A 19,419-nucleotide genomic window follows, 5' to 3' on the forward strand; every position below is an offset into this window, starting at 1 on the left:
AACTTTCCGGATACAGGTAGGTAGTGGATCGGATTGATTTTCAAATTGCAACTGTAATCCTATCGTTTTCTTGCGTTTTCTCGGCAGCCAAACAGTCAACGTTTCTATTATGCGCGTGCAGATTCTCGGCAACCAACCGATTGAAGGTTTTGATTCGAAATCAATTGAGGGATTGAGATTGAGATTAGCATTGAGGAATTAGGTGCGTTGGAGACAAACAGTCGAGGTAGGAGGAGAAGAGAGAGTTCACTTGAGGGTAATTAAGTCCTTTCATTTCAATTTTGGTTAATTTTATAACAAATGGATTACATAGGCTACATTGCATTATGTGGTTCTCAAAAAGGTTATGTTTCCAAATTTTGGATAGAAAAATCATGAGCTGGTGGTTCAGTGTAAATAACGATTTACAAGGTTTCTTTTTTTAAATTAAAAATTGAAGCTCTCAGGTTTGAAATTCGTTGTTAGTGTGGAACCCAAATTTGTGGTCAATGAGAGTTTAAAACGTTTCAGTGAGTTTTCCTGATTTTTAGGTAACCGTGCCTTGTCATCAATTGTTTTCTTTAAAAAAATAAAATAAAAATCCGATAGGGCAGCTTAAAATGTTTCAATGAGTCTTCCGACTCTTAAGTAACCGTAACTTGACACCAATTGTCTTCTTTGAAAAAAAAAAAAAAATCCGATAGGGCGGCCAGGGTTTAGGGTTTATGGGCAACTATTGTTATTGACATGACTACTTGAACCCTAAACCCTGTCAATTGAACATCAAATCAGCGACGTCAGCCTGTTCTACCGTCGTTCCGGGGCTGTGGCGTGAAGCAGAGGCCGGCAGGTAAGTCGACGAACCAACCATGGAACTCTGCTTGGGAGATGGCGGGGTAGATAGCAACGCCCTCGTATTGCCAGCCAAGAGAAGGAACAAAAGGAAGGGCACCAATCAGGTGAAAAACTGAAATTAATTTACTGATATCACTGCTTTCTTTCTTTTCTGTCAATGAATTCCAATTAGTTTGTTCCTGAATCTAATTTGATTTCACCCTAGGAGTGTGGAAAACCCAATAAAAGAAGAAAAGCGCCAACGGTTAGCAAATCCCAGCGGAGGAGGCTCAAGAAGTTGGAGGTTCGTTGGTTTATCTGTCTGCGTTTTCGGTTTGTTTTGATCTTTGGTTCGTTCTTCGCTTAATTTGATTTTACCGTAGGGGAGTGGAAAACCCAATAAATCAAAAGCACCAATGGTTAGCAAATCCCAGCAGAGGAAGCTGAAGAAGTTGGAGGTGTGTTGGTCTATGTATCTGTACATTTTTCGTTTTGTTCCATTTCGGTTTTCTCTTAAGTTGATTTGGATTTGGAATGGTTTGCTGTTTTTTAATTCTCCAGGATGAGAAGGAAAAAGCCCTTTCAATCTCCAAAAGCATTGAGGCCTTAGAGTACGCCTATATATACCTTCCTTGCTCCCCCCCCCCCCCCCCTCTTCTTGTTTGATATACAGATGGGGTTTGATGAAATTAATTTTGTGTTGTTTACGTTTATCAGGAAATATGAGCTTCCAGAGGCTGCATATTCTCTTCTGCAGTCTTCAAAGAATATTGGCAAGGTTTGTATTTGCCAATTTAATCAAATTTTGATGCATTTTTTCATTCTTAATAGGAGTTTCATTCTGTTTAATTACCATGTTTTTAGGTTGAGTCTAAAAAGGAGAAACGTCAGAAGGCCGTACTATTTTCCAAAGCTGGCTTTGAAGCTTTCATGACTGACCCCCAACCATTTAACAAGGTAGATAGTGACCAAACTTCTAGTGAAAGTGAACCTGAGGTAGAAAAAACTCAATCAAGGCGGGATATTGGCAAGAATGACCTGGTGCAGTCGAAGATATTACAAAAAGAAATCCAAAAGAAGACATCTTTTTCATTGGACTCATCTCAGGGTCAAGTTTGTGGCAGAGGGCAAGGCGTCAATGGCGGAACTGCTGCTGCCTCATCAGTTATTACAAATGCTATTAGCAACAAACTTGAAATGTCTTTGCAACAAGATACAAACATTTCTCCCACTTCATGTGTGAATGGTGATAATGAAATATCAAAGACGGTGTGTTTCTCTTCATCATATTATGAGTTCTTCAAAGTATCTTTTCTTCATGTTATTCATTTTGCTAACTGATTACATCAAATCCCATTATTGGTTGATGCATCTTAAAAGGGAAATTTTTGTTGCTCTTTGGGCTTATATTCTATTGGAGCGATACTCCCTCCTTCTCAGTTGAGAATAAAAACAGGAACAAACAAATAACGGCCTATGATCAATCCAATATCACATTGGATTTTGGATAAGTAGTAAGGGTAACAAACTAACAATGTGCAAGACACAATCAACATGCTATACTTTACTGTCTAACAGTAGTTAGAACTGTGGTATTACAATTTTTTGTATATCTTCCGGCTGACATTCATTTATATATGACTGCTACCAACTAACTGTACCTGGGGATGGATTTGGATAGGACCACATAAAAGAGACACCAAAAGCAAATGTCAGCAGGGTGAGTAAATCATCAATTTCTCCTGCACTGAGGCCTCTAATTTCCCCAACCATAGTCCATGTATCAAGACCTGAGGAAGTTGAAAACACAAGGAAGGATCTCCCTATAATAATGATGGAGCAGGAGGTAATGGAGGCTGTTAATGACCATTCCACTGTTATTATATGTGGAGAGACTGGTTGTGGTAAAACCACCCAAGTTCCTCAGGTAGGTTTATTTCCATATTATTGTTTTTATATTTATCGTTACTGTGTATGCTTGGTCTTGATTTCCTTTACTCTCCTAATTTCTACATTTTGGTTCACATATTGCAGTTTCTTTTTGAAGCTGGCTTTGGTTCTAGCTCCTCTTCTGTACGAAGTGGTATAATTGGTGTTACTCAACCTCGCCGTGTGGCAGTCCTTGCTACTGCTAAGCGTGTGGCATATGAGCTTGGTCTTCATTTAGGTAAAGAGGTTGGGTTTCAAGTTAGGTATGACAAAAGGATTGGTGAAAGTTGCTCCATCAAATTCATGACAGATGGAATATTACTACGGGAACTTCAGGTTCAATAGCCAAGCAGTTTTTTCTAATGCATATCATGATATAAATAACTGTGCATCAAACAATTACTTTTTCGCTACTTGTCCTCTGTGTGTGTGCACGTGTGCGATTAGGATTTTTGGGCCAAATTATTTGCACATAATGTTACATCATCTGTGTGGAGGATTAGTTTTGAAGGGAACATGATAAACAGATGGTTTTAGATAATGGAATCAGACCAACAATATCATTCCTGTTTTTTGCTTGAAAGTAACACCCCCTTCTCCTTGCTCACATTCCTTGCTTTGTTTCTCTCATCTTATCAAAAAGCCAACAAAGGATAAGAATGAAGCCATTAATGTCAAGTTGCAGTATATGATAAATATGCATGTATATATTTATATACATACTATTGAACCATGAGGATGGAATTACTAGATCATTAAATATTATTTGCACAATATACTTTTGCATGAAGATGTTCAAATGGGCCACTTTTATTAAGCCCTGAACTGAACATGTAATGGTTTTGGTTTTCCCCCTTTCTCAATTGTACAAGGATTGATCGTTACTTGGGATCTATTTCCATCCCTTTTTTTTTTTTTTTTTGCTGTCACGTTTCCGCAATATATGTTCAGCGTAGTTAAAGCAAGCTCTTTTTTTTTTGGTACAGAATGACTTTTTGTTGAAGCGATACTCTGTCATAGTTCTTGATGAGGCTCATGAGCGGAGCTTGAACACCGACATACTTATTGGAATGCTTTCACGTGTAATTCGTACTCGCGAGGTGAAACTCAAGAATGTTTATTGCCAAGAATTTTGTTAGTCATGGTTTTTGACCCTTTTGTTGTACTGATTTGCATCTGGTGGCAGGAAAGATATGCAGAGCAGCAAAAAGAAATGCTTTCAGGAAGAACTATAAGTCCTGATCAACGGATTTTTCCATTGAAACTTGTTCTGATGAGTGCCACCTTGCGAGTGGAAGACTTCATTTCTGGTAAAAAGCTTTTTCATGATCCCCCACCAGTTATAGAAGTTCCCACCAGACAGTTTCCTGTATCCATTCACTTCTCAAAGAGAACTAAGGAAAAGGATTATATTGAGCAAGCATATAAAAAAGTCTTGGCAATTCACAAGAGGCTGCCACGTGGGGGCATACTTGTCTTTGTCACTGGGCAGAGGGAAGTAGAGTACTTGTGCCAAAAACTGCGTAGAGCTTCAAAGGCACAGATTATAAAAACATCTAAAGGAGATAACAGGAGTGATGCCAGTGCAGTTTCTGAGATAAATTCTGCTGAGGAAATAGACATGAAGGAGATTAATGAAGCGTTTGAGATTCATGGAAGTTCAGAGGGCCATCAGACTGATAGATTTAGCTCTATTGATGAAGATCAGTATGATATAGACGAGGATGAGTTGGATGCCTCATATGATTCAGAAACAGGGAGTGAACTGGAAAGTTTTGGCGAGGATGGTGATTCATTGTTCCATGATATCCCTGAAAATGATAGTAATGTTTCTGAAGTTTTAGGAGAGGAGGGGGGAATTGCTTCACTGAAAGCCGCTTTTGAAGCTTTAGCTGGAAAAACTTCTTTAAACTCCAACTCTGATGTGAAAGAACCTATTTCAGATACTGTAGACTCTTGCTACAACCCACCCAATCCTAGCATGGGGAAAAAGTGTCGGTTTGAAGATAATAATTCTCCTGGTGCATTGCATGTTCTCCCTCTTTATGCAATGCTGCCTGCGGCAGCTCAACTTCATGTATTTGAAGAAGTCAAGGAAGGAGAACGTCTTGTTGTTGTGGCCACTAATGTGGCTGAAACCTCTTTAACTATACCTGGGATAAAGTATGTTGTCGATACTGGAAAAGAGAAAGTGAAGAACTACAATTCCTCAAGTGGCATGGAAACATATGAAGTACAGTGGATAAGTAAGGCATCAGCTGCTCAACGTGCAGGAAGAGCGGGAAGAACGGGGCCTGGCCACTGTTACCGTCTGTATTCTTCTGCAGCATATAGTAACATATTTCCTGACTTTTCTCTGGCTGAAATATCTAAGGTCCCTGTGGATGGTGTTGTCCTTCTCATGAAATCCATGAATATTGACAAGGTAGGTGCAAAATGTGTTTTAGTGTTAGGTCTATATCTCTTATAATCTTCTAGCTGTCTTGTTTTTCATGTTAACAATTTACAACAGTGGGGGTAGACATATACTGATCCCTAGGATATTAATGTACCATAAAACATTTTGAAGTTTTTTTTCAGTAACTTGATTTGTGGGGGGTGGACACATGGTTTAACTTCACAAGATTTTCATGTGCATTCTCCGACTATGCATAAAAATTGACAATACTGACCTCATGGGTTAAGTGTGGTATCTTATTGGCTGTAGATGTATCGTCCATCTTCTTTTGTTCATGGTTTTGGATGGTTCTTACTAGGTTTTAGGCAGTGTTTTGTTTCACATGAAAATATATTAATTTTTTTTATATTGATGCTATTTGGTAATAATGTTTTATATGGTCTTATGTATGCTTCCTCTTTTACGCCTGGACTGGTGTTATACTATATGACCTTGTTTTTTCGGCATCCAGGTATCCAATTTTCCATTTCCAACTCCTCCAGATGGTGCTGCCTTGGATGAAGCAGAGCGTTGCTTGAAGATTCTTCAAGCACTTGACAAAGGTGGAAGACTGACACCTCTAGGGAGGGCCATGGCTCATTACCCCATGAGTCCTCGCCACTCTAGGATGCTCCTTACTGTTATTCAAGTCCTGAGTAAGAAGAAGAGTTCCGGAGCTAATTTAGTACTAGCATACGCAGTTGCAGCAGCTGCTGCTTTGAGTTTGTCAAATCCTTTTGTCAGGCAGTTTGAAGATAGCCACAAAGAAAGCCATGAATTAAACGAGGATGGGAACATTAAAGTTATAGACAAGCTAGAGAAGTTGGGGAGGAAGAAACTAAAAGAAACTGTGAAAATGTTCCGTGAAAAATTTTCTAATCCCAGCAGCGATGCTCTGTCCGTAGCTTTTGCTTTGCAGTGCTATGAACTTGCAGAGAGCCCAGTGGAATTCTGTAATGCCAATGGTCTACACCCGAAAACAATGGAGGAAATGTCCAAGCTGAGAAAGCAACTACTCCAGCTTGTCTTTAATCAAAGTGGTGTTTGTGGTGGCGAGAATGACTTTTCATGGACTTTTGGAAGTCGGGAAGATGTTGAACATGTTTGGAGGGTTTCCCACGGTAAGAACCCTCTTTCATTGTATGAGGAAGAGCTCCTACGCCAAGCTATCTGTGCTGGTTGGGCAGATAGGGTGGCGAAACGCATTAGAGGAAGTTCAGTGTCATCTGAAGGAGATAGAAAAGTTCATGCAGTTCGATATCAAGCCTGCATGCTTAAAGAGAGAGTGTTTCTCCACCGTTGGTCATCTGTTTCTAATTCAGCCCCTGAGTTTCTGGTATACAGTGAGTTGATACAGACAAGACATCCTTACATGCACGGTGTTACTAGTGTAAAAACAGAATGGCTTGTTGAGTATGCTCGGTCTCTGTGCACTTTCTCGGCACCCCCAACAGATACCAAACCTTACTATGAGCCTCTTAATGACCGAGTATTACATTATGTCATTCCAGCCTTTGGTCCTCATTTGTGGGAGCTTCCACTACATGCTGATCCAATTGAAGACCATAAAGACCGAGTATCTGTTTTTGCTTATGGTTTGCTGAACGGCCAGGTGCTGCCATGTTTAAGATGTGTTGTCGAGTCTATGGCGGCCCCTCCTGCTACTGTTTTAAGGCCAGAGGCAGCAGGTCAAGCACGCGTAGGGAATCTTTTGGCCAAGCTGAGAGTGAAAAAGATAGACAGTTGTGCTATGTTAAGAAAGGTCTGGAAGGAGAATCCCAGCGAATTGAAAACAGAAATGCTAGACTGGTTTCAAGAGAGTTTCCGCCGCAAGTATTTTGAAACTCTTTGGTCGCAAATGCACGTTGAAGTTCTTTTAGAGCCCCAAGAACGATTCCCCAAGACAAGGAGGAGAGGAGAGCAAAAGTGAAAAAATAGAAGTGCTGGTGATATAACTGGAACACCCCTGGTGATTTACTGGCGTACTTGTTGAGGTTCTCTATTACTGGCTTTCAGGCACTCGCTCACGTACGTGCAGAAGACATTTTTTAAATTACGGCGTACTATGCACGACTTACAAGTTTTAAATGTATTTATATGCGTGAATTGACAAAAAAGAAAGTCAAATATTTGAAGTAAATGATGAGTCTTAGATCATGCTAGAAAAAAAAACCTCTCTCAAACCAATCGAAGTAGTAGCTAAATTCATATAATAAAATTGGTCTTTCAATTTCTATCTATATTCTATTGAATTTACATTAAAAATGAAGAAAATAATATTTAATAAACAACTTATTAAATCACATTAGACCATCTTCTTTTCTTAGTGTAGATAATATCGTTTGTTTAAAAAAAATTAAAAATAATCATTTGACAATTATGAATTTTTTTTTTTTATAATCGGCATTATATGTCTCAAGATATTTTGAATGTGATTAGCTGGCGTACTTGTTGAGGTCTCTTTGAATGTGATAAACTGGCCTACTTGTTGAGGTTCTCTATTATTGTATGTGAGAGCTAATTCTACGAGAAAGTAATTCAACAAGTGTGTCAAACTCCACGTGTCTAGATAGCATTACTCCATTAATTAAAAATGGTTTGTAAATTCAAAAGTTGCTTTGATAAAAAGAGAGATTTTTTAGTTTGACCGGTACACGGGGTGGTATATCATGTCATTATACAAATGGAGGGATATGTATGCTAAATTTTTTCACCACTCCTATTAAAATATGTGGTATACCACTTATGTTTCCGTCACAACTAAAAATTTCTCTGATTATAAAAAGGGGAGAACAGTATATAATAATAAGAAAAGACAAAGAAAAAGAAGAAGAAAGAGATGGGTGGTGGATCCATCAATCATTCAGGAATTAGCCTCTCTCTCTCTTTATACTATCCACTTTGCTCTAAAAAATTAATTCTGATACTATTCACTTTACGTTTTATTTTGTTTAAAACTCAAATTTTTTTAATCATTTTCATTAATTTTTCTATAAAAAAACTCATCACATTCCAACCCAACCCAACTCAATACCCTCTCTCTCTCTCACACACATTCTAGCACACACATGTAGGTGTTGCAGTTTGACTCAGAAAGCACCACAACAAGTATCATCCAACCCAACCCACCTTACTTTTCTAAAGTTTTCTTTGTTTTTCACGGGAACTCTACTTTTCGCAAGGAATTTGTAGTTCAATTGCTTAAAAACATTTAGTTTTACACCTTCAAATTCCGAGTTCGATTTTCTTTTCTTTGTTAACCCAAAAAATAAAATCAAACTAAAATACAATACAATACAAATACACTGTTTCTAATCATCATTACTTTAAACTCTCCATATATAAACAAACTGGAAAGAGATTATCTCCTAATCTCTTCCATTAAGCCTATCTAATCAACTGATTTAGGTCCTTGAAATTTGATTCAACGGTTAAAGTTATTATAACTTTTAAAAGAATCTTTATTTTTATCCGTTAAATCAAATTTCAAAAATCTAAATCACTTGATTAGGTGGTTTTGGTGGAAGACATAACTTTCACTTTTCTTGTTCCTCCTTATCAAACCCCACAAATTATTTCGGCTTTATTCCACCAATAAAACATATAAATTTTCTCTCTCTCCCTCTCTCTAAAAATCCAGTCTTTCTCTCTGAAAAACAAGAAGAAAGAATGCCATGTCCGCCAAACAGCATCAGCTACAACGGCAGCCAGTGCGCCTGCGCAGTTGGGTACATTCTAAACCAGACCGCCGCCAGCTGCGTCCTGTTTGCCGCCAGTTCCACCATCTCCACCGACGGCGGCGTCGACAGCTACGCCATAAGATTCGCGGAGACCATCTTCTCCTTTGACTCCATCAAAAAGTTCACGCAATCCCAAGCCGTCTTCTTGGAGGCCACGCTTGTGCTCCTGCTCTCTTGGCTCTGCTTCTGCTTCTTCCTCAGGTTTATGAAGCTCGACAACGATGGTCGGAGCATTTGGTTCCGGCTCCGCTGGTGGATCAGCAGATTGGATGTTTGCTTTGCCACTAGTCATTGGCTGGTAATTAGTTATTTATTTATTTATTAATCATCTTTTATTAGCTGAGCCATTTTTTTATTTATTGATGTTATTTAAATCTTTGATGCAAATTATGCAGCCTTTAAAAGGCAGGATGTGTGTTAGGTTAGTTGGTCAGGGCAACTTCGAATTCCCTCCTCCCGTAGAATAGAGTAGTTTCGAATAAAAAAATGATAATCACACACTATTTTTCTCTACCTATATGCTCCTCTTTATTTATGGCCATTAAATTAATTAAATCAAACGAAAACAATAAAAAGAATTAAACATGGATGTGTAGGGAAGAAAAAGAGTGTGTGATTATCATTTTCCTTCGAATATCGTCTTGTTCAAATAGAAAAACAAGTGTTGTTTATGAATCTGAACTTCTTTTATCTTCTTTGTTCTTGGTTTCTTTGAGTCTATATAGTAGAATTAAGAACATTTCTAGGCCAATGGATGTTATTTGGAGAACTGATCTGTTGTGGATTGTTTATGTGGCTACTTGTTGAATGTAGTTTCGACATTCAATTTTATAAGTAGATTTGTGTTCCATCGCGATCTCAAGTTATGCAAATGGATGTTAACTAGCTTCTTTTCTGGCACAGGATGATCAGAAAGTAGTTAAGAAACGGAAAACGGAACTTGGTGGAATGTTCTCAATAGCAAGTTGGATTCTCTTCATTGGTTTGTTTGCTGCGTGAGTATTATGATATTATTTTTTTTTTTCGAATCATCAGTTCTTTCGTGCTGATTTTATTAGCTGTGCTGTGCAGATCTTTTCTGGGTTTCTATAAATTAGCTTATATTTACTTGGATTGTCAGTTTCTTCACAGGTTGCTCTACAAAACCATATCAAAAAGAAGTATCGAGGTGCATAACATTAGAGCAACAAATGCACCTGATCTGGCCGCCTTCAAGAATGACATGGAATTTAACATAACCACGGTTTCTAGTATGAGCTGTTCAAACTTACGTGGTCTTGGTACTTTAGTTACTGGAAATCCTGGCTTCATTGACTACAGAGTGGCTCCTCTGTCAACATTTGGGAACTACTCATGTCGGAATACAAGTATAGGACCAACTATAAATCTTAGGTGCAGCAATTGTCAACCAATTCAAGACAATTTGTACATTTCATGGCAGTTCGTCGATCTTCCTAATAATCCTGCTGCTGCTGCTGGATTTCAGTTCACTCTCAGTACAAGGAGTCATGCTAACAAAAAACATGTTAGTTTTGTTAGCGGAACCCTAAAGAATGGAAGTAGTTTGGATGATACACCAGTTACATTCAGAGGAACTACTACAAATATATTAAAATTCAGTTTATTTCCCCGGATATACCATAATCATCATGATCTAAGGCTCATCCAACCTCTGTTTCATGAGTTTGTTCCCGGTTCATTTTTCAGCGATGCAAGTCAGCTCCGAGCGTCCCTTGAAAATTCCAAGGATGGAATGCTCAACAGTACATTGTATGTCAACTTTCTCTCTGCCTATATCGTGGAGATAGATAACCAAAACATTATGGGTCCTGGTGAGTATTCTACATCAATGAAAACGACTCCAAAAAGATGAATGATTTTCTTGCTACGACATCTTAGTTAAAGTTTTGATTATCTAATATTTTTGTCTACCTTGACATGCAGTGAGGTTCCTTGCGGATCTTGGTGGCCTGTATTGCATCTGCATTGGCATTTTTTTGTGCCTTCTGGTGCAAGTACGTTACTTGATCATAAATTTTTTTTTTCTTCATTGCTATGTTCATGTTCGATTATAAAGGTTATGAAGAAGGAAAGCCTAATGCAAAAATCTGGGTGAAAAAACTATGTTCATGGTTTCCTAATTTTGTTGTTTACTTTTGTAGTGTGAGTTCAGGATAAAAAAACTCCGCAATGAAGATATCGTGTTGCGGAGGATCAGAAATCGGAGAAAAGCTCAAGACCACTGGGATAAAGTAATTTCTTTCAAATGTTTCTATTTTAGTTAAATTCATACAATAACACTCACTGATACATGTGCTTTTAACTAGTTGAGGAAATATGTGATGTATACATGGGGCTGCAAGGCATTGGATGATTATTACGAGAACATAAACAAGGGATCAGGTTGCGTTAGTTTTGGTACACAGTCATTTCATCGAAATGGATCATCACATAAGCAAAGGCAACAAGAAACGGCGATTAGTTTTAACAGGAAGCTCAGCTTGCCTAAGAAGAAGGTAATGTTCTATGTTTCTTTCTTTGTTTAGATCCACAGGAACCTGTTTTCCAGGTTCTGATTCATAATGTTTTGTGCTTTCTTTTTAAGAAAGTCACCCTTTTATTTTTATTTTTAACTTTTCATTGATCTTGCAGACTCTGGTTCAAGAGTGCTCTGACACTGTTGGGAGTATGAAATCATTTACACCGGGAACCACACCGAACCCAGAAGAAAGTTCATCGCATTCAGCAGTCAGACCTGTGAGTCACTCTTCTTAAACCCGAAATTTGGGAATTCAAATCAATATTTGAGAATTCCGACTCATCTATACAGAGTCTTTCGAAATGCTGTATTTCTTACAATTACGTCACTCATCAGTGAATGACATTTTAATTTTGTATATCTCTTTCAACCTTATGTCTTCAGCATATGCAAATGGAATCGCTTGGCTCTACAGAGGATGGAAAACAGCAATTTGTTCGTGCGTCTAAAGAAGATTCCTCCCCGCCTAAAGCCTTAACTCCGACAATCGATGATATCATTCCTCCACCACCGTCACTAGGTAAGAGCTAAACTCATGAAGTATAGCTGTATAGGGCTACCATCTTTTTTTTGTTCCATTCAAGGTCGGAGTTTTTGCTTTTTAAGTTTGTATCTCTGGTGAAATGATTGGATGAAGTACAAACTTCAGATACATGCAGCCATTGAGTTTCAATTTAAAACCAGGAATGCTGGCGCTCTTTGCCGATTTCCGTGCTTACCTTAAATTTTGTGTTTCACTGCAGAACTGAAGGATGCTTCTGAAATGGATATGTCTGATGTACAAAAGAGTCTTAGAAGTTTGCACGAGTACAACGTTATGTTGAGGGAAAAATTAGTAGCTGCGCAGTCTTTGTTCCATTCTTCAGCTACAAAATCCTCATCTTCTGTAACAGAAACCCAAACGTAGCTTGCATGCGTGAGTGTAAACTGTACTCTCCGATTACGCATCATATATTTGGCACGAGTGACCATGCAAGTACAGAGCGACTGTAAAACCATCATCGTGCAGAAAACGTTAAGCAGCAGAGTTGAGTGAAAAGGTAAACTCGTCATGCCTATATACTTTAATGTGAGTTCGATCGCCACTCATTCTCCTCCCATCAAGGTTTTAAAAGACTCTAGGCGCTAGTCGGGTGGCATGCTGGTGCCTAGCGCCTAGGCAGACATCTAAGCAGGTCTAGACATCATTTCTTAATTTTCAAACGCCTAGAGATTAATCAGGGAGGTGGCCAGCCGCCTAATGCGGATTATTAGAATAGTGCCTCCCACTAACAACTAATAAATACAAATTTTTTTTTTTATACAACGATATTGGTTTGGTGTGCCATCTGGTCATGCCTGGACCGATTTCTAGCGGCCTCCTTAAATTCTTGACGTGAACGTGAAGAAACTTGTGGGACATCGAAAATAACAAGAAAATAGGTTTTAAGTGTGTTCTGTCAAAAATTTTGAGAACTGTTCGTTATATATAGCTCTCATAATCGAGTCTAGAACATGTTTCCGGCGGGCGAAATGCCTCTTGAGAATTTCGTGAACTTCAACAAGCTTAGGATGCAGAAATAACACGAAAATAAATCGTGATTGTTTTTGTAGGAATTCGCAAAACTGAGTAAAAATTGTGAGTTATAGCTTACACTTCTATTAAAACACACAAATTTTTCGAGTTTTCGAGAGATCTTTTGCTTGAGAAGTAGAGAAAATGTTAAGACAAATACAAGAGGACTCCCATAATCAACACAACCTATTTTCGACATTGGCAGACGCTTAAGAATCTGCTGCTTGTATCGGCTGGCTATGAGGATAATCTTTGTCCATCCATACAGAACTGAGCAGCCACCAGCATTCCACCCCCGAAAGGCTTCCCTCCCTTTGACATGCATCTCCTCACATGGCATCAGAACTCTCAACACATGTCCGTAAACCATTCACTTGACTGAAGATCCAAGATGCTCCGGTGCTTGATGTGTTCCGGGTACAATATGAATGAAACAGCAAACCGATATACTTTTCTAAACACTTCAACCATTACTCCGTGCTATCATGCTTTATCTCGCTGCATTTCGAGAGAGAACTATTCTTCCCTGAACGCATTCCCAAGGCATTAGCAAACATCCTCTTTGCTGCTCCCACCTGCTCCCTTTTGATGTATTCCTCATCTACACCATGTCCACTTCTTCCATTATTGTCACCTTGTTTCTGGGATGTCTTCTTTTCACTTCGGGTCAGAGCTGGGCCACTATTACTACGGTGGTTGTTTTTCACTTCCCCACGCGAGTTCATTTCTCTGTTCGAAAGGGAGACTGTATGCTGAAAAGATTCTGCAGTCAAATCAGCCTCATCTACAACATTGCCTTGAACATGTAATTCATCAGTCTGCCCTCCAGAAGCTTTGCAATCCTCGTGAGGAGAACCCTGACTGGATGGATTGATTCTCTGGCCTAGTGCATGCGCTATCATCCGGCGGGCAACAACAGGATCACTACGTGGCTTCTGCCTGACAGATTCGTTTACTTCGCCCAAGTCTCTTGAAAATATTCGCTCTCGAGCAGCCAAATAAGCTGCTTCTCTCTCCTCAAGTGAATGTTGGAGCAAAGGTGGTTTTGTTCTCAACACTAGAAACAACAAAAGGCTTCATTTAGCATGGATAAGAGAACGATAGGGAGATAAAAAAAACAGATTTCTACATAGCCTACATCAAACCGAACTGATTGACCAAATCTGTTATGAAACTAGATATCTAACCATCTTTAGCATAGCTTGAGACTGCAAGATTACAACATTAGATTTTAAAATTAATACAGATTAAGAAAACTAGCAAATGGTACAATTGTTTATTGCAGCTGGAGCATTTAATTACAGTTCATAATATGAACACCAACAATATTCCTTTAGTGCAATATGGAGACGATCGCATGAGAACAATACTAATTGTATTACTATCAAGCGTCATTATATTGCACAAGATACAGCAAGAACGGAAAAATAAGGGAAATTCATTACCTGGGGGGCTTTCGGTCCTCTTTAATAACAGGTGTGAAGTTGTTGGAGAATCGGGCTCATCATACTGCCACAAAATATCACCAACAAGGATAGAAGGTCTGCAATCCAAACACACTGATTAACAGAAGAAAAACAAGGACGCTGGACTGAGAATTAGGTCTATCAATCCTAAACCACTTTCATAACCCAAATCACTGTTAGTTTGTTGACTTCAAATTCCAAAAGAAAAACAAGATCGATGTTGCTTGCTTCAGTCCGAAGAAATCTGATACCTATTCTACACGCGTTGAATTCTAGTAAGACAAGTTTCTCTTATGCCATCTATCAAAAAGCATGATTACATCGAAATTCCAACTCTTGTACCCTAACCCTTTAACCAGTCTATTACTACTTCCAATGCTACAGTTTTCAAAATTACTTTCACCCTTCCCCACTCATCCCACTCTACTGTCTATAAAAGAGCACTCATTTTCTATCTTTCTTGCCATACTGTTCATAAGCTAGACAATCTTCTCATATCTACACCTGTTCATGGAAACTCTTGGGAGTCTGATAAGTACAGATTCAACTTATGTCTTTCCGTCCCACAATGTGAATGCATGTCAACATGGCCATTTCCAACAAAGCCTCGGTAATTATATTTTGTGCATAACATCATACATCATGATTTATAAGCAAATAGGTGCAGCAAGTAAAGAAAAATTTTTATGTCAAGAAATTTCCAGGTCATACATTGAGGTCTCCGGGCAGCGCTCCAAAATTAAGTGCCGCTCCTCTCCTTCACCAACAGATTCATGAGAAAACCTAGCAAAAAGCAATATATGATAACCCACAGAAGTCAAGAACATGTGAGCTCAACAATCTTCAACAAAAACATTATTTACCCAGCAACGAAAAGGAAAGATATGACACAAAACATATGATGGAAAGGAGAATACCCAAATATATCCGCAAGTCGATGCAACAGAAGACGGTTGTATGAGTTCATTGGTTCCAACTCCAAGACCCCACTGGAACTGCAACCCAAATTTTTTTATTGTTCATATTAGTAGTCACAGCACAGACAATGATTACAAAAGAGGTTCACAGGATTTCCCACTAATATTAAGGTCTACATCAAAACAAGACTATACTCCAATCAGCAGAAAAAGAAAAGAAAAAAAAAAGACGGAAACATCTGTAACTCGCAACCAGATGCTACAGAACACCAATCGAAACTAATGACTTCTCCAGTTTTACCCTAGAATACCCAAATATATCTGCAAGACGATGCAACAGAAGACGGTTGTATGAGTTCATTGGTTCCAACTCCAAGACCCCACTGGAACTGCAACCCAAATTATTATTTTTTTGTTCATATTAGTAGTCACAGCACAGACAGTGATTACAAAAGAACTTCATAGGATTTCCCAATACTCTTAAGGTCGACATCAAAACAACAAGAATCTACTCTGATCAGCAGAAAAAGAAAAAAGACGAAAACATCTGTAACACGCACAACCAGATGCTACAGAACACCAATCGAAACTAACGACTTCTCCAGTTTTACCCTAGATATACCACAAAGAATTGCATCACTCCTGCTCAATGTAATCTTAAGTTTACTCTAAAACTAATCTCATAAGAAAAGGCAATGCTAATAACATTAGGAGTTTGTCTTACATGCCTGGTATCACTCTGAAGGAAGTCCACCAAGGACTCTTCCACTGAGAGAATAAGATGCTTGCACGTAAGATTGTCTTTGACAAGAGAAGCCAATTCCTCAACCTGCATTTCGGTAGCATTCTAGTATGAAATATCGAGATTCAAACACGAACTCCCGCACTCAAAGCATATCATATGTATACAAATGACAAAGATTGGTCTAATCTTCCGATGCTTCGATATTATTTTCTAAAATTCTCTCAGAGGTGTTCAATGTGCAGATTTAGCAGAAGAAATGATTTATGCAACAGCTCTCTTAAAATTACATAACCTTATATGGGGTTTGATATAAAGCTTCCTGCCTTCGGGATTTAAACCCTCCCTAGCCCCTGCTTCCTAGTTTAGAGTAGTAATTTCGCTTCGTAATTAAAAAGCTTAAATCATTAACATTTCAAATAGAGTGATAGGTAAATTGAACTTTGAAGCGCTAAACTCCCAAAATTTATAATTTTTAGTTCATAAAGCAAGAAATTAAACACAAATTTTTTTCTATAAAAAAAGGGACTACCCAGAACGCATAATTGGAGCATCATTAAAAATTACACAACTTTTTCCTAAATTCATAGTAAAATCGAAAGAACAATCAACAAACAACATTAAAGCTAACGAAAAACATACCATGGCGAACTGGGTCAAACTCATGTTGTCGAAGAATTGAATCAAATTCCAGGAATTTCTCAGTCCCTCTAGAGAGAGAGACAGAGAGAGACAGAGAGTACGGAAATCTCTCTCCTCGTTGAGATTTGCTTCAACGGTGATGGGTGTTTGGTCGTGGGTTGGTTCCTCCCTTGTCAATCTATCGTCGTACTTGCGTCTGTCGGAGGACATTAAGCAATATAGTCTTACCCATCTCAGGGTCGGCCAACGTGACAAACCAATGATATCCTGCCACGTACCTCTTGTCCTTTTTGGTAATTTCAATTGCCCGCCCCAAATTTCTTTTCTTTTGCTCTTAAAATAAAAGAGAATGTTGAACATGGAAAGCAAAAAATGCATACGTTCTTCACTCTATCCTCGTGGAGTTTTTGGCAATGAATTGTTCGAACTCGAATGCATAGGGAAGAACAATCGTTTTAGCTTTAGCTAATGTGGCTATGTTTATACGTTAATTGCGATGTTAACAACAGTTTAAGTTTACAGAGATTGATATCGTCCATTGTTTATTGGATTCAAATAAAATGTTCTAATTCGTCCCAAGCCCGAACAGAAGGAATGGTTATAACTTATAAGCACTTTTCTAGCACCCGAAGTCACGCGTTCCGTTCCTCCTTCCACAACATCCATAAACCTCCATTCACCATAAAAACAAGAGAAACCTTTTGCATATCTTCATATAAACGGTTTACGAGCACATTGCCTTCTCCAATAGTTCCTGCAACTCCCCGCTTTTATATGCATCTGCAAACAACATTGTTTCGTCAAGATTCATATCCTCAAGTTCTTATCCGTCAATGAAACATCATCCTAATTCCGTCCGTCATTAACTCTCAGTTCTTATCCTCAAGTTCATTGTACTTAATTCCGTTGATTATGTGACTATGAAGACGAAGAGTAGACCACGAGTTTGCAGTTAAAAAGCTCACATACATAATAATTAGGTTAACTTACCAACAGTGATGTCACAGCCTCCGAAAAACTCTCCTTCAATGTAGAGTTGAGGAAATGTTGGCCAACTCGAGTACTCCTTCAATCCCTGGCGCAGAAGTTCATTTTCTAGTATGTTTATTGTTTCGAACGGTGCATTCAAAGACCTCAATATCTGTACGCAAGTGTTTGAAAAACCACATTGTGGAAAATCCTTTGTTCCCTTCATAAAAAGAACCACTTTGTGTGAAGTAACAACTTTGTCCAATGTGTTCTTCAGCTCCGGAGTTAATGCTGCACACACAGGGCGGAGCGATGGGGGATGAGAGAGTTAGTACCTTGTGAAACTTCAAAAATGTGGACACTTTATAAGAACTTCCGACACTATAATCCAATCCCGAAATTTTAAAATAACAGGTACATAAATGATAAATCTTCTCTCCTCGACCAGTTGCTAAGGAAGGCCTCGTTCGACACACAATTTAAACAACAGTGAATCGTGCTAATAGGCAACGTAACAATCACTTGAAAGAAGTATGCCACTTTGGACAACAGTTAACAACCGCAATGGGCTGCTCAACTATCCAATTTATACCAGATCCAACATTTTACATCCATTCAATCCCCAACCACAGGGTTGATTCCGATTCAACCCTCTCATTCATTCTCTTTGTTTACATCTCCAACGCACAATCATACATATCAAGACAAAAGATAAGATTCATAAATTTGGGTCTATAGCTCCTGAATCCAAATCTCATTGAACCAATGCCATTCTCCTAAACTAAACATAAAATTGTTTCATAACCAAGATTTAACATCTATTATTCGACAATCAAATATTTACATTCATCAGAGCATGACACCAACCGAGATCCTCACGATAATTGTGAATAATTCGCAAACAACGTCTCTTTTTTTCGAAGAAAAAGGACTCCAAGTTGATACATTTAGCATCAATCTTACTGCCAACCAATTATTTTACTAGAACAATTACTTCTGCACATGTTGAATTTAACCAAAACATCAATTCTCGTAATCATCGTCCAACAAGAAGCGTCCTAATTTTCGATATACCGATTCAATGACATCAAATTCATCTAAATTAAACACAGCCCAAATCCGAAAACCTCGAAATTCACAAGAAAATCTGCCTAGATTTACCCAACATAAACAACCAACAAGCAGACATCAAACTGCAGAATCAGAGCAATAAACAGCAGAAAAGTAGTGAGAGAAAGGTGAGTGGCGTACCGGCGTAGCATCGGAATGAGAGGGTCTTCTTCGAAGAGAGCTTGGGTCCGAAGGACGAGTGATATGAAAGAGAGACGGCGGAAGGAGGGCAGGGACGCCGAGAGGCACCGTGGAAGTGGGGTGAAGCGAGCGAATTGGTAGGGGATCTGCTCGCAGCTCCAGCGAGAGGAATAGAGGCAGACGGAGTTACGGTTTTTGAGTCCAAGGCCCCAACACACCACATCTTTCGAGACTTTGCTTTCTTTCTTCAACTCTCTCTCTCTCTCTCTCTCTCTCTCTCTCTCTCCTCTGTAAATTTCCAAGAAGTGGCAGCCACAAAATTATGAGGGAAAAGGTTCAGTCAGTCGGGCGCTCTGATGAGGTCTATATTTATGGTTGCGGAATTTATTTATTTTTTAGGATGAGCAAATATTCACCTG

The 19,419-nt window shown here is 38.7% G+C and overlaps 4 protein-coding genes across 5 annotated transcripts; 2 read left to right on the forward strand and 2 right to left on the reverse strand.

The window, feature by feature from the left end:
* The first annotated feature begins 702 nt into the window (after positions 1–702).
* LOC126619244 (ATP-dependent RNA helicase DEAH13-like) lies at positions 703–7,413 on the forward strand. The gene is made up of 11 exons (XM_050287548.1): positions 703–938; positions 1,040–1,117; positions 1,197–1,271; positions 1,375–1,424; positions 1,531–1,591; positions 1,678–2,082; positions 2,495–2,740; positions 2,848–3,078; positions 3,729–3,842; positions 3,929–5,167; positions 5,652–7,413. Exons 1-11 carry the CDS (start codon positions 849–851, stop codon positions 7,107–7,109), a joined length of 4,047 nt encoding a protein of 1,348 aa, XP_050143505.1. The 5' UTR covers positions 703–848; the 3' UTR covers positions 7,110–7,413.
* A 1,381-nt stretch (positions 7,414–8,794) lies between these two features.
* Positions 8,795–12,516, forward strand: LOC126618590 (uncharacterized). The gene is made up of 9 exons (XM_050286699.1): positions 8,795–9,217; positions 9,823–9,914; positions 10,051–10,751; positions 10,864–10,934; positions 11,082–11,171; positions 11,247–11,435; positions 11,572–11,676; positions 11,843–11,978; positions 12,202–12,516. Exons 1-9 carry the CDS (start codon positions 8,849–8,851, stop codon positions 12,363–12,365), a joined length of 1,917 nt encoding a protein of 638 aa, XP_050142656.1. The 5' UTR covers positions 8,795–8,848; the 3' UTR covers positions 12,366–12,516.
* A 548-nt stretch (positions 12,517–13,064) lies between these two features.
* LOC126618591 (uncharacterized) lies at positions 13,065–17,162 on the reverse strand. 2 transcript variants are annotated; one of them, XM_050286701.1, is made up of 6 exons: positions 16,781–17,162; positions 16,125–16,225; positions 15,708–15,779; positions 15,191–15,262; positions 14,459–14,556; positions 13,065–14,070 (listed from the first exon to the last, which is right to left on the reverse strand). In XM_050286701.1, the coding sequence occupies exons 1-6, from the start codon at positions 17,156–17,158 to the stop codon at positions 13,484–13,486; spliced, it is 1,308 nt and encodes a 435-aa protein (XP_050142658.1). In that variant the 5' UTR covers positions 17,159–17,162; the 3' UTR covers positions 13,065–13,483. The 2 variants fall into 2 exon arrangements, with proteins under 2 accessions (XP_050142658.1, XP_050142657.1); XM_050286700.1 differs by having other exon boundaries at positions 15,708–15,785.
* Positions 17,163–17,233: 71 nt separating this feature from the next.
* LOC126618593 (uncharacterized) lies at positions 17,234–19,381 on the reverse strand. Its single transcript, XM_050286704.1, has 3 exons — positions 19,001–19,381; positions 17,771–18,040; positions 17,234–17,560 (listed from the first exon to the last, which is right to left on the reverse strand). The coding sequence occupies exons 1-3, from the start codon at positions 19,221–19,223 to the stop codon at positions 17,505–17,507; spliced, it is 549 nt and encodes a 182-aa protein (XP_050142661.1). The 5' UTR covers positions 19,224–19,381; the 3' UTR covers positions 17,234–17,504.
* Positions 19,382–19,419: the final 38 nt, after the last annotated feature.

The sequence above is a fragment of the Malus sylvestris genome, chromosome 4, assembly GCF_916048215.2.
Source record: "Malus sylvestris chromosome 4, drMalSylv7.2, whole genome shotgun sequence".
NCBI lineage: Eukaryota > Viridiplantae > Streptophyta > Magnoliopsida > Rosales > Rosaceae > Malus > Malus sylvestris.